The 13060-nt window shown below is 47.4% G+C and overlaps 1 protein-coding gene across 3 annotated transcripts in view; it reads right to left on the reverse strand.

The window, feature by feature from the left end:
* The window catches only part of ZNRF3 (zinc and ring finger 3), a 158870-nt gene that overhangs the window by 52176 nt on the left and 93634 nt on the right, over positions 1-13060 (reverse strand). For all 3 annotated transcript variants that reach the window (XM_047697347.1, XM_047697348.1, XM_047697349.1), the window contains exon 2: positions 9687-9812. In XM_047697347.1, the coding sequence (XP_047553303.1) occupies positions 9687-9812 (126 nt within the window). The remainder of the gene's footprint in view (positions 1-9686; positions 9813-13060) is intronic.

Raw genomic sequence — 13060 nt, forward strand, 5'->3', positions numbered from 1 at the left:
AATAAATCCAAAGAGCCTTCCAAACTTCCTCTCCAACAACAAACCCACCTCAGCTCACCTTAGAAAAAGGACTTTCATCCGCTTGGTAGGAGCAAGTTTAGAGAAGGAAGGAAACTGATATTTGTGGAGAATTCACACATTCCAAAAACTTGACATATGTCATTTTTTTAATCATCACAACTATCTTGACAGAGATATGGAGACAAAGAGAGATTAAGTGGCCTGAAGTTACCCAGCTACTACCGGAGTGGAAGTCGCAGTCCCTTCACTCTTAGACCACACGGCTTGCTTCAAGATCCAGGCTCTCTGCACTGCTCACATGGAAACACGAATGTGCTTGAACACTGAACATGCACTTCACCACAACATACCACAAAGGCTACCATGGCATTATACTGGAGGGCAGTGGGGCAGGGAAGAGAAGGAAAGAGGAAGAAGTAGAATTTAAGGTCTTCTTTGGGAGAGAAAATATGTCCATCATAAGACAGGGTGCCTCATCTATGACACCACTGACATCTGGGGCCAGATGGTTCTTTGTTGTGGGGGGCTGTCCTGGGCACTGTTAGGATATTGGGTAGGATCCCTGGCTTCTAACCACTAGGTACCAGTGGGACCCCCAATCACTATCCCCAATCCCTCCTGGGAGGGAGGGAGACCAAAATGTCTCCAGATATGGCCAAATGTCCCCAGGGCTGGGAGGGAGGGCACACCTCCAGGTGAGAACCACAGCAATAAAGGACTCAGATAACATGCTCGGAGAAGGTCTGACACAAGTAAATGCCCACAAGCACATGGTGCTCCCAGCAATACCCTGGCAACACAGTATAGTCACAGTGCCCCATGTTTCCCTGAATGGAGGAGGCCAATGCCTGTGATGGGGGGCAGCTGCCTCTGAGACCCTGCTAAGTCAGCTGCCTTCTCCCCTCTCCCACAGCGAGTCAGACTCCAGTCCCACCGTCCTGCTGGAGACGGGAATCTCATATTGAAGAGTGCTAACTGGGTTTTGGCCAGGCCACTCAAGTACCCAAGGAAATGCATTCTGTGATCAAAAACCCCAATGAGGGGGCGCCTGGGTGGCTCAGTGGGTTAAGCTTCTGCCTTCAGCTCCGGTCATGATGCCAGAGTCCTGGGATTGAGCCCCGCATCGGGTTCTCTGCTCGGCAGGGAGCCTGCTTCCTCCTCTCTCTCTGCCTGCCTCTCTGCCTACTTGTGATCTCTATCTGTCAAATAAATAAATAAAATCTTAAAAAAAAAAAAAAAGAGATCGCTTTAAAAAAAAGAACCAAAAAAACCCCAAAAACCCCAATGAGAAGATAGGAACTAGAGGATAAGGCTAGGGGATAAGAAACCCCCCACCCCAACCCCCCCCTTCACACCTACAGGCTCTTAAACAACTCTGCAGTCTGATCCAAGTTGCCACCAGTTTTTGCCTTAAGGAATGGCCTACCTAGTTAAGCTCTGTTATCGAAGGTCAAGGCTGAAGGTCATATCCCAACGCAAGTCTCAAAATAGTAAGATCTTTTTTACTTATTAAGTTCTTCAAGTTCATTGTTCAGTTATTTGTTATTAAATATGGAAAACAGCAACCCATTGGTTTTATTCCAATTATTTAAACTTCAGAACCAACACTCTTTGACTCTGATATGACAGAACAGAATAATTTCATGACAACACGTTCATCTCTAGTTCCTGCATCGACCATCCCCTAGTTTCTGCTCATTTCTGCTAACTTTGTTTTTTTTATTTTTTGAGAGAGTGAGTGCTGTGGGGGACAGGCAGAGGGAAAGGAAAGACAGAATTTCAAGCAGCAATTTCAATTTCAACCCTGATGGGGGTCTTGGTCCCAGGACCCTAAGATCATGACCTGAGCTGAAATCAAGAGTCAGAGGCTGGGGCACCGGAGTGGCTCAGTGGGTTAAAGCCTCTGTCTTCAGCTCAGGTCATGATCCCAGGGTGCCCCACATCAGGCTCTCTGCTCAGCAGGGAGCCTGCTTCCCTCTCTCTCTCTGCCTGCCTCTCCGCACACTTGTGATCTCTGTCTGTCAAATAAATAAACAAAATCTTTAAAAAAAAAAAAAAAGAGTCAGAGGCTTACCTAACTGAGCCACCCAAGTGCCCTTCTCCTAACCTTTCATCAGGGCTTTTCCCTCAGCCAAGCTCTAGGAGATGATCAATCCGTAGGGATGTCATGCTAGTTCAGTGCACTCAAATCTCTGATCTCTTATAGTCTCGAAAATTAAGAACCCCAAAGAACTTCTGTTTCTGCATGTTATATCTACTGATATTTGCCATATTAAGAATTACAACTAAGAAATATTTATTTAATTTTAAGGAAACTCTATACCCAACGTGGGGCTCAAACTCACCACCCCGAGATCAAGAGTCATATGCTCTACAAACTAAGTCCGCCATGCACCCCAAAACTGAGAAATCCTTAAAACATAGAATATTCGAGCACACGTTCCCTTAGTGAACAGAACAATGAAGTCACCACACAAAATGATGCCTCTGGAGAAGCCCACCATACAGTTGTGAAGGAATGAGTGATTCAGCAGGTGGTATCATAGCGTTATTATGAAAACAGCTCCAGTCTTCTGAGACCATTGGTGGTAATACCTAAGGGTCCCCTGATCATACTGTGAGAACTTCCATGCTAGATCAACACTTACACAATGATTTTACTGGCTTTGACTTTTATCAGAGAACCCAGAGAAACAATGGCCAGAAAAGTAAAGCCCTAGTGCAGAAAGGCTTGGCCATTCGTCATCATGGAGTGATGATCCCCTTTCTGGATGATTCCTTGTCCATTAAGGACCAGCTACCACCTATCACTGTATTATACATCAGGTTCTGCTTAGTATTAGGTGAAGAAACTCAAACATATGTGGGTGGCAGTTAGTGTCACTTTCCTGTTTTCTGCTATGGCGTGAAAAGAGAATACAAAGAATTCTGTTTTTCCCGAACTCCCTATTGTGGGAGTCACTCCACGAAGGACATTTTCCTGGGGGTAGCCTAATGGACAAAGGGGGTTTGGTCTCTGTCCTCACTGCTCCTGGAACCTCTCTAGAATGCACCTTACAGGATTTCAGGGTTTGCTTTCCGCCGGGACCCAGCAGACGCGAGTATCACTCACGGTGGGATCACACACCATCGCTTCAGGAACCAAATGCTTCCTTTCTCTACACCCACTGCCATCAAACTTCACTTATTGTGGAGGTAATTAAGTAATACCACTTCTTTACTGTGGGAAAATGTAAATAACATGAAACTTACCATTTTAACTTCTTAAGCATGCAGTTTAGGGGCAGGAAGTGCATTCACGGATCTGCGCAACCGTCACCATCATCCATCTCTAGAACTTTCTCATCTTCTTCATGAAACTCTGTCCCCACCGAACTCCCCATCCTCCCCTGTCCATAGCTCCTGGCAACCACCGCAGACTATTCAAGTAATAGGAATTTGAGTGCTAAAAGAAACTGAAGGGGAACACAGGAGGGAGAGGATGGGCCACGAGGGCTTACACTTTGCTTGGTGTTTCTAGTTGTACCATGACCAGCACTTGACACGCACTGTCTCCTTTAGGTGCTGTTCCCACAGAAGAGGTGGAAGCATGCCGAAGGGCCCACGGACTGTTCCAGGTCACACGGATTAAAGGGTTGGAACTGGGGCTTAAATTCAAGTTAGTCTGATACCTAAACCCAAGTCTTAACCATTCTAGGCTCCCTCTCCTCCCAAACATCTTGAGAAAATGAAGATCCTTTGAGTCTTTCTTCTTCTTTCCAGTCATTTTGGCTTCTAGGGTCTTTATTCATTCTTTGTGAAGCAGTTCCCAAGATACTCTGAGGGCTGGATGTGGGTTGGCGGAGCAAACTTAAGGGTTCAGTCCTCTGCCAATCTCTCTTCTGGGTGTCCCACTGCCTATCGGAAGAGCTGGGATTATAGGCCAGAGCAGTTTTCCACCCTGACACACACTATTGGCCACACTGTCTCTACACACCACATTTACCTAAATGTGAAAACAGAAGAGCAGGTGACCAGACAGGAAATATGAAGGCAAACACAAGGTGTCCTCAGCAATGCTACTGGCTTGAATGTCTCCAAGCCATTGAAGAGAATTGACGTCTGGGCACCACTCATTTCCCAGAAACACCCAACAGCAAAGAGTAACCCAATCCTTCCCTGTCCAACCAGCCTAGGGAATTAAGACTTCCCTCCTTAACCTGAAAAGCCCCTTCCTTCCCCAGCAACTTTCAATGCCCCTTGAAGAACTTCTTGCTTCCTTTCTTTCTGTCCCGTTCCTGGAGCTTACTCCCCTACCTCTCCCAGACTCATACATAGAGCCCCTCTCTATAAAACCCATCTGACCCCTCCAGCCCCATGGACTCACCTCTCCTCACAAATACGGTCTGTACCAGGGACTGGGCCTCAGCTCAGGGCAAGGGGAGGAACGAACGCTTCATAGTACACACGAACCAGAGAAGTCCCTTCCCATCAGTGCCTGTCTGAATGACTCAGGATAAACTGAGGACATCACCCATAGGCTAATGATCCCATCTCGGAGTTGGTGACTGCAAGGGGGTAGCCCAGCACTGTCCCCCACCAGCTTTCCTCTGGCGAGCACTTCCTCTTCCCACTCCCCATACATGGCTGGGCAGGAAGCTAAGTTCTGTGTGTTCCCAGCCCTCTATCACAGCTGACCAAATTAAAAGTGACCACCAGATCCAAGATGGGCCAACAAATCCTTTTCTGGAATCCTTCAGGCTTGAAACCAAGGGAGTGTCAAGCCCAGGGATACTGGGGGGGCTGTGTGTCCTACCAAGCAGGTGGAGAGAGAGGAGTGAAAGCAGATATACAGAAGACTTGGGGAAGAGCCGCTGGCATGGAGCCCCAGAGTTGGGTGTTCTAGAAGAGCAGCAGCACCTCTCACGGGTTCCCTGATGCCACTCAGGAGCCTCGAGAGCAAATCCCCTTTTGGCTCAACGTGGTTCAAGCTGGGTCTCCATTAAGAGGAACCAAGTCCTAACCAAGCCAGTGGCTACTGAAAAAGCATCCAATTTTTATCTACAAACTGGGGAAGACAAAAAGGGGCAAAGGGAAGAAACTAACACAGATGAGGCAATAGACCGGTCTTTATCTCCAATCTCAGGTCGGCTACTTGGGAGCTGTCTGGTCTTAGGTCACGTAGAGAATGTCTCTCCGGGACTCAATTTCCTCATTGTAAAACGGGAATCGGGACACGATCTCAGAGTCAGTTTGACAATGAAAGATGCCGCCTGGAAAGCTCCTAGCACTCAGCAAGCACCCAAAACACGATGGCTGCTTTTATGTTCCCATGAGGCATTTTACCACTAGCCAAGCTCTGTGGAAAGCTCTCTGCAGACATCTCGCAGGACCCACAACACAATGACAAGGGCAACACACAGCCCACGGAGGAGCCCAAGGGTCCCTGAACTGAAGGGACCTTTTTGAGGTCACTCCGCCAGAGCTGGGTCTCTTTGACCTTGCCTTTCTTGTCTTTCCACGAATTTCCTCACGCTGTCCTCCTAAGTACCAGAAAGAGCCAGTCCACGCCTGTTGGCCGGCCTGTCTTTCCAAACCCTCCCTAAGGTTCCACTCCAACGTGGGAAGAGGAGGAGAGGAGGTGTATTCTGCCTTCATTTATGGAATCTGGGCCAGGCAGGCTTTGTTAGAAACTCCAGCACATCCTGTGTGTTCCCGCCATGAGACCCTCCATTACATGGACGCCAGAGGAACCGAAGCTAGTAAAGTCGACCTTCAAACTTCTTCCCCATCCCATAAGATGCTTAATAAACACTTTGAACTGAAGGGTTAAGATGTCCAGAGCATAAATACAGATTCCTGTACTTTGGGGATGGTTTAAAAACGACCCCTTACTTTCAGTAGCAAGCTCTTCAGAAATGGCAATTTTATTCTATTTTAATTTCCCAGCACTTCAACTGACACAGGCAACCGAGTATGCCTTTCAAAGCTGCAAAGAGAATCTCCCCAAACTAGAATCTCAAAAGATCTTAAATGACACAGAAGCTGAAAACAGTGGAAGAGTAAGGAGGCCGTAACAGTCTCTTGACATGAAGTGAAAAAGAGAGGCCCAGAAAGCCGAGAGATTGGTTCTGCGCCTGGTATGATGCAGGGCCTGGCCCGGTGCCCTGGCTGGTTGTGTCCCTGTGGGGGACTCCCTCTCACCCCAACTCTGCCTCCCCAGCTGATCCTACCGTCTGCCCTGCCTCCTGCAGAATCGAAAAGATTATAAGGAGGGGATCATAAATCATTGTTCTCTCATGAGTTTATAGTGTTCCCTTCTGAGGAGTTCAAAAGAATTCAGTAATAAACTAAGGTGATGAGTTTATGTCTTTTGCTTTTAAAATGAAACTTTTATTTGAACTCCTGGAGAGGCATTTACAGTTTTTTAATTTAGGACATTCCTCTCTTGTTTCAACATTTCACCCCATGGCATTTTCTGTGGGCGGGGAGGTGACAGAGCATGGTGGGTGGGGGAGGGAGAGGGGTCTGTGTCTGGCCCTGCCCCCACCCCATTCCCCCATAGGCTTTTCCGAAGGCCTGACAGAGTCCTCCCTTCGAGGGTTTTCAGCAAGTCTCAACATCTATATGGAGCAGTCCCTCCTCCTGCCCCCACGGTGACTTGGCTGCAGTTTCTTCCTTTTGTGCTTCTCTCCACTGCCCACCACCTTCTTGCCATAGCCACCGAGAGCAAAGAAATGAGAGAAAAGCATGCTATCTGCAGGAGACAGGGCTGCCCACATGGCTCACTTTGCTTTTCTTTACCCTAGTCTCTCAAAAAAAAAAAAAAAAAAAAGGACTCAAGAAAAGGGGGCGGGGGGAAGCACAGTTAGCAAATTTAATAAAATCAAAGTTGAGGGGTGCCTGGGTGGCTCAGTGGGTTAAAGCCTCTGCCTTCAGCTCAGGTCATGATCCCAGGGTCCTGGGATCGAGTCCCGCATAGGGCTCTCTGCTTGGCAGGAAGCCTGCTTCCCCCTCTCTCTCTGCCTGCCTCTCTGCCTACTTGTGATCTCTGTCTGTCAAATAAATAAATAAAATCTTAAAAAAAAATCAAAGCTGTGGGACGCCTGGGTGGCTCAGTTGGTTGGACAACTGCCTTCGGCTCAGCTCATGATCCTGGAGTCCCGGGATCGAGTCCCGCATCGGACTCCCGGCTCCACAGGGAGTCTGCTTCTCTCTCTGACCTTCTCCTCGCTCATGCTATCTTTCAAATAAATAAATAAAATCTTAAAAAAAAAAAAAAATCAAAGCTGAAAACAGTTACACTTTAGAATGAGAAAGAGAAAGGAAGAAGGAAGGAAGGAAGGGAGAAAGGAAAAAAGGAAGAGGGGAGAGAGAGAGAGAGAGAGAGAGAGAGGTGCATGAGTCACCACACCTCCTGTACAGACCCAGGCTCTAAACAAATGTGGAACTATCTTGCTTCGTCTGGCCCAAGCATTTTTGCTAATGATTTTTTTCAAGTATGAAGCCAAATTTTAGTAACTAACCACAGGTAAATACCGCCTGGCCATGACAGAGCCTTTCCAAATAGAAACGTGGTGGAGGGAGAGGGCTGTTGCTTGCAAGCAGGTAGAACCACACGCTTAGCTTCTGCATTCAATAAATACTTGGTGAATGAATAAACCCAAGAAGTACTTAATGATTCAAGATACGTCTAGGGTTTTTATACCACCTGGATTTGCAGGCTGGCAGGCCAAACCATACAGAACTCTTCAAGTAAAACCACTCCATGGTTGTTCCAGGTGGAAGAAGAAACAATAGGGTTCTCTGAGTGACCTCAACACCACTAAGCCATCGAAGAACAATGGGGTGACCCTGGGACCCCTGTTCCAACCCGCTTACAGACACAACAGATGCAGAGGCGGAACTCCACTGGGCGGGGGGCAAAGCAAATTCAGCCAAGTTGCTGAGCCTCGCATAACAGCAACTTAAGCAGAGGAGAAAATATTATATAAGGAGTGTACTACCCACAAGGAAAGCAGTGTTCCTAACCTTTGGATGTAGCTGGCATTTCTCCTAGGAAAACACTAAAGTATTCTCAAAGGGGTCGCTGCTCTCCTAGCATCATAAGCAGGTCTGGCCGACTAAACGATGAAGTATCAGGGCCTGGGTCACCTAAAACACCTTGATTTGACTTCATCAACTGTAAACCAAACAGGTAATAATTCCTGGGTTGGTTTTTTTTCCCCCTTGCCTATAAAAGAGCAGGAGAACTTGACAAGCACTCAGAAGCTTCAGAAGACAAGTGGGACATGAAAACCACAGATTAGGGAGCGCCTGGGTGGCTCAGTGGTTAAGCGTCTGCCTTCAGCCTGGGTCATGATCCCAGGGTCCCAGCATTGGGCTCCCTGCTCGGCAGGAAGGCCGCTTCTCCCTCTCCCACTCCCCCTGCTTGTGTTCTCTCTCTCGCTGTGTCTCTCTGTCAAATAAACAAAATCTTAAAAAAAAAAAAAAAAAATCACAGATTAGACCCGTAACAGTCTCCTGGACCAAAAGTCTTTCAGGAGACTCACTGGGACTTCTTCAAGTCTGAGAAAGACTCCCTGGTAAGCATCCTGCATCAAAGCCACCTCTGTTTTCCCCAGCTGTCTCTCCATGGTACCTAGGCAGCAGCTTCTGAGATTATAAAAAAATATATACATATATCCAGGCAATAACACTATCCTTAGGAGATACCACGTTTTCTCCCAACTAAAATCTTAATACCTTTCTCCAAACCTTTCCCTTTAACAAAATGATCCAGTTTAAAACAGACTGTCACCTGTCATATTTTAAGATCATTGATGGATAGTTTCCCAAAATAAATTTATTTCTATCTTAACACTGCAGCCACAGATAATGCTGACCCCTCTTTGGCTCACGAGTCTTTTTTAGTACTTCTAAATGGGATGACAGCAGCCAGCGGCAGCACACATTTTTTGAGAGCTCACTCTGCTGGCTGTTTGCATCTCCTCTCACCTCCTAACCATCCTATGAGGTAAGTTCTAATATAGGACCATAATTGCTGTCTACCATTCTGAAACCAAAAAAGCTCTAAAGCCCAGAAGTTTTTCCATAACTTACTTGGCAGCAAAATTCAATGGACCTGAACTCATTTAGAGGCAAAGTTAGTTCAGGAACTAGCATGAGGTTATCTAGCTTTTAGTCATCCCACTTAATGTGAATATCCATATACTTCGCTATACAAGTGTGAGTGTGTTTAGTTACTGAGAAGGGCCCTAGACCTCCTGGGGGGGGGGTCACTTAATATAAAATAGGTACAGCCTTAATATCTTTCTAAACTCCCCAAATCTCAGCTTTCTGAAAGCTCTGTCCCCAAGGGTGGAAGGTACTATGCAACTCTATCATCAACCCATTTCACAGGTAAGAAATTGAGACTCCATGAGGGGAAGTGACTTGCCTAGAGTCACAGAGTGCCAAGAGGGGGAGCCGACTCTGAGGCCGGCAGGCTCTCCCAGAGTCCAGGGTCGGGAGCACCACGGTGGGGCCGCCACAAGACATGTCTCCATCCTCATCCCACACGATTCAGCTGGGAAGGAGTGCTGTGCTGTGCCTGCGTGGCTCACCAGCTAGGTGAGGAACTGATGAAATGGGAACGCAGAGAACACCAGTTGGAAGCAGATCAATTCAGAGGGCCTGGCACTTACCTTGCCCAGGACAGTGAGGCATGGTTTCGGGTCCAATTCTGGCTGTTCCAGCTTCACCACACCTACCCAGCCGTATTCATACAAGTCCTCTTCATCGTTGTTATTACACAGGCCCAGTGGGTGCATCTAGGAGGCATACAGAAAGAAAGCTTCAACACACAGGCTTCAGAGGTTCTAGACCCACCCTGTAAGTGTGTCTTAGCCTCAGTAGTGAAAAGTAATCTCAAAACTTGAAATTAGGAATGCCTGGGTGGCTCAGTCGGTTGAGCATCTACCTTCGACTCAGGTCATGATCCCAGGGTCCTGGGATCAAGCCCCGAATTGGGCTCTCTGCTCAGTGGGGAGCCCACTTCTCCCTCTGCCTGCCATTCCCCCAGCTTGTGCGCTCTCACCCTGATAAATGAATAAAATCTTTAAAAAAAAAAAACTTAAAATTAAATGGTGGGTGGATTTTACAAATGTTTTCTCACTGCCTTTTTAAAAAAAAGTTTAATTATTAAGTAATCTCTACACCAAACATGGGGCACAAACCCATGACCCCGAGATCAAGGGGCACACACTCCTCTGACAGAGCCGGCTGAGCTCCCCACTTTCTCACTGCCTTCTAAGTGGTGGTCACCCAAGGGGGACACCAGCCGATAGGATGCAGGGCAAGAAAAACTGCCTAACTCCCATATAAATGCCTATCTAAATTCCCGTGAAATACCATAATATTTAATAGCAATCGCAGATGAAACTAGCTAGGTTAGTTATCCTAGGTGATTTGCCTTCTAAACCTTAACAACACATGTATGGCAAGTTATGCAGGAGGACCTGAAAACACATTCAGGAATTTATGGAAAGACCACCAGACATAGGACAGAATCACCAGTGAAATTAACAAGCTGTTCAAAAGGTCACCCCTGGCTACTGGGGAACAGGTGAAATTCTTTGAGGATTTTTTCGAAATGGGCAAAGCAGAAAATCAAAAAAGGGGAAGAAGAGCATCATCAAATGTTTGCCAGTGAAAGCGCAGTCAGCAGAAGCCCAAGACCAATCCTAAAGTCTGTGCTCACAGTTCTATGGTTGAGTCTTATCAGGCCCTGGGATCCCCAGCAACAATCCGAGAAGAGGAAATCCTCACAGATCAACTAACTTATCAAGAAATTAATGAGTCTAGCACAGTGCTGAACTCTTTACATGACTGGAAGAAATGTGTGGAGACACAAGAGACCTAAGAACCCGTTGTGGTTGATGGAAAAATATCCTCCAAGGCTGGCCTCCATAAGCTGGAGAAGAGAAGAAACAGGTCCTCCCTAGAGCCTCCAGGAGGAACGTCACCTACAGATCCATTTTTAACTTCTGACCTCCAGAACGCTAAGAGAATAAATCTGGGAGGCTTTAAGCCACTGAGTTTACCATATCTTTTTTTTTTTTTTTTAAAGATTTTATTAATTTACCTGACAGAGAGAGATCACAAGCAGGCAGAGAGAGAGGGGGAAGCTGCTCCCCGCCGAGCAGACAGCCCGATGTGGAGCTTGATCCCAGGACCCCGAGACTACGACTCTAGCCGAAGGCAGAGGCCTAACCCACTGAGCCACCCAGGCACCCTACCATAACTTCATTGAGCAGCAAACACAAAACTATAGCACTCTTCTTCTTCCCCACTCATTTTATAGATGAGAACTGAAGTTCAAGAGAACTAGCTTTTCCAAAACAACAGAGCCAACGAGTGGCCGCACCCACAGGTAACCTGGCCCTCGTGTTCACAGTCTAGTGCCTTCCCACTCCACTTGCTTAACTTTACCATATTTCCTCCAAGATCCAGTCATCTGACTGGGAGGGAAAGACCAAGTGATTAAATCTTTAGGAAAAGATGTTGCCAGCTCTAAATTCTGTGGTCCTAGAGTTGCAATGCAAATGTGGTGTGGGCAGCAAGAGTGCTGGCAGGTTCAGGGAAGCCTGCACAAGTGCTGAGCTGTGAGATGAACTTTGAGGAAGAGTCACGTTGGTCTTGGGAAAAGAAGAGAGAGCAGGCAGTGGTTCCAAGCATGGGGAGCAGGAGCTAAAGGCTGGAGAGGGAAGAGGAACAAGACCAGTCTGGTAAGTGTGAAGGACCATGGTCTACATCGAGAGGGAGAGACACAGGCTAAAACTAGAAAGGTGTTTGGACACTAAGACAATACCACGAGTTCTTGGGCGGAAGAGTGTCCCACTGAAAACAGTTCCTTGAGGGAGATGGACTGCACAGCTCCTGGTGGTGGCGTGCCCAGCCTTGAGAGGCATCGAGTGGAGGGGCGAGGAAGGGTGCAGCCCAGAGATCAGAGAATCTTGGGAATTCAATGGACAAACAGAAGGGGATTGCACAAATCCGTGAGGCACATGGGCACAGGGTGCTACAAGGGGGCGGCCAGCAGTCTCTCCAGTGGGTGAGGAATAACCCATCCCCTGCGAATTCCAGTGCATGAGACTGAGAACCCTGGGACATCCAATGTTTGCCTGAGTCCTTAGGCTCGATGATCGTGCCTAAAGGACAAATGGAAGATTCTGCCCCTCAAGAACCCAGGCCACTCTAACATATTTGGTGGTTTATTAAATGACGAGTGGCCTGAAATGCAGACCTCTGATTGGAGAGGACATGGGAGAGGGTGATAAGCCAATTGCACCAACAGGCCATTACTTCCACCACCCAGAAGGGGCTTCCTGCCCAGCTCAGATTGGTTTCCTGAAACTCCAGGCATGGCTATGGCCATAGCCATGGCAACCATACCACTGACCGTTTTCCGCAGTATTTTTTCCGTGGTATTTTTAACCTGGCTACATGACTTAGAGGTTTCCAGGTGGAGAGCTGCTTTTTGTTACTTACACATGAATGAGGTTTGGCCAATGGAGGAGAGCTACACTGGGGGAGCTCAAGTATGGAGCAGGCTAAGACCTTGGATCTGTGGTTCCACTGACAGGAGATCGTCCAGAATAGGCAAATCCGTGGGAATAAGGCAGATTTGTGGTTGCTGGGGAGTGACTGCTCAATGGGTCCAGGGTTTCCTTTCAGGGTAACGAAAATGTTCTGGAATCAGAGGATGATAATGGATGCACATTGTGATTATACTAAATTCCTCTGAATTGTGTACCTTAAAATGATTTAAATGGATAGGGTGCCTGAGTGGGCTCAGTAGGTTGGGCCTCTGTGTTCAGCTCAGGTCATGCATGATCTCAGGGTCCTGGGATTGAGCCCTGCGTCAGGCTCTCTGCTTGGCGGGGAGCCTGTCTCTGCCTACCTCTCTGCCTACTTGTAATCTCTCTCTCTGTCAAACAAAATCTTTTAAAAAAATGATTTAAGGGATGCCTGAGTGGCTCAGTGGGTTAAGCCGCTGCCTTCGGCTCAGGTCATGATC

Source organism: Lutra lutra, chromosome 12 (assembly GCF_902655055.1).
Source record: "Lutra lutra chromosome 12, mLutLut1.2, whole genome shotgun sequence".
Lineage (NCBI taxonomy): Eukaryota > Metazoa > Chordata > Mammalia > Carnivora > Mustelidae > Lutra > Lutra lutra.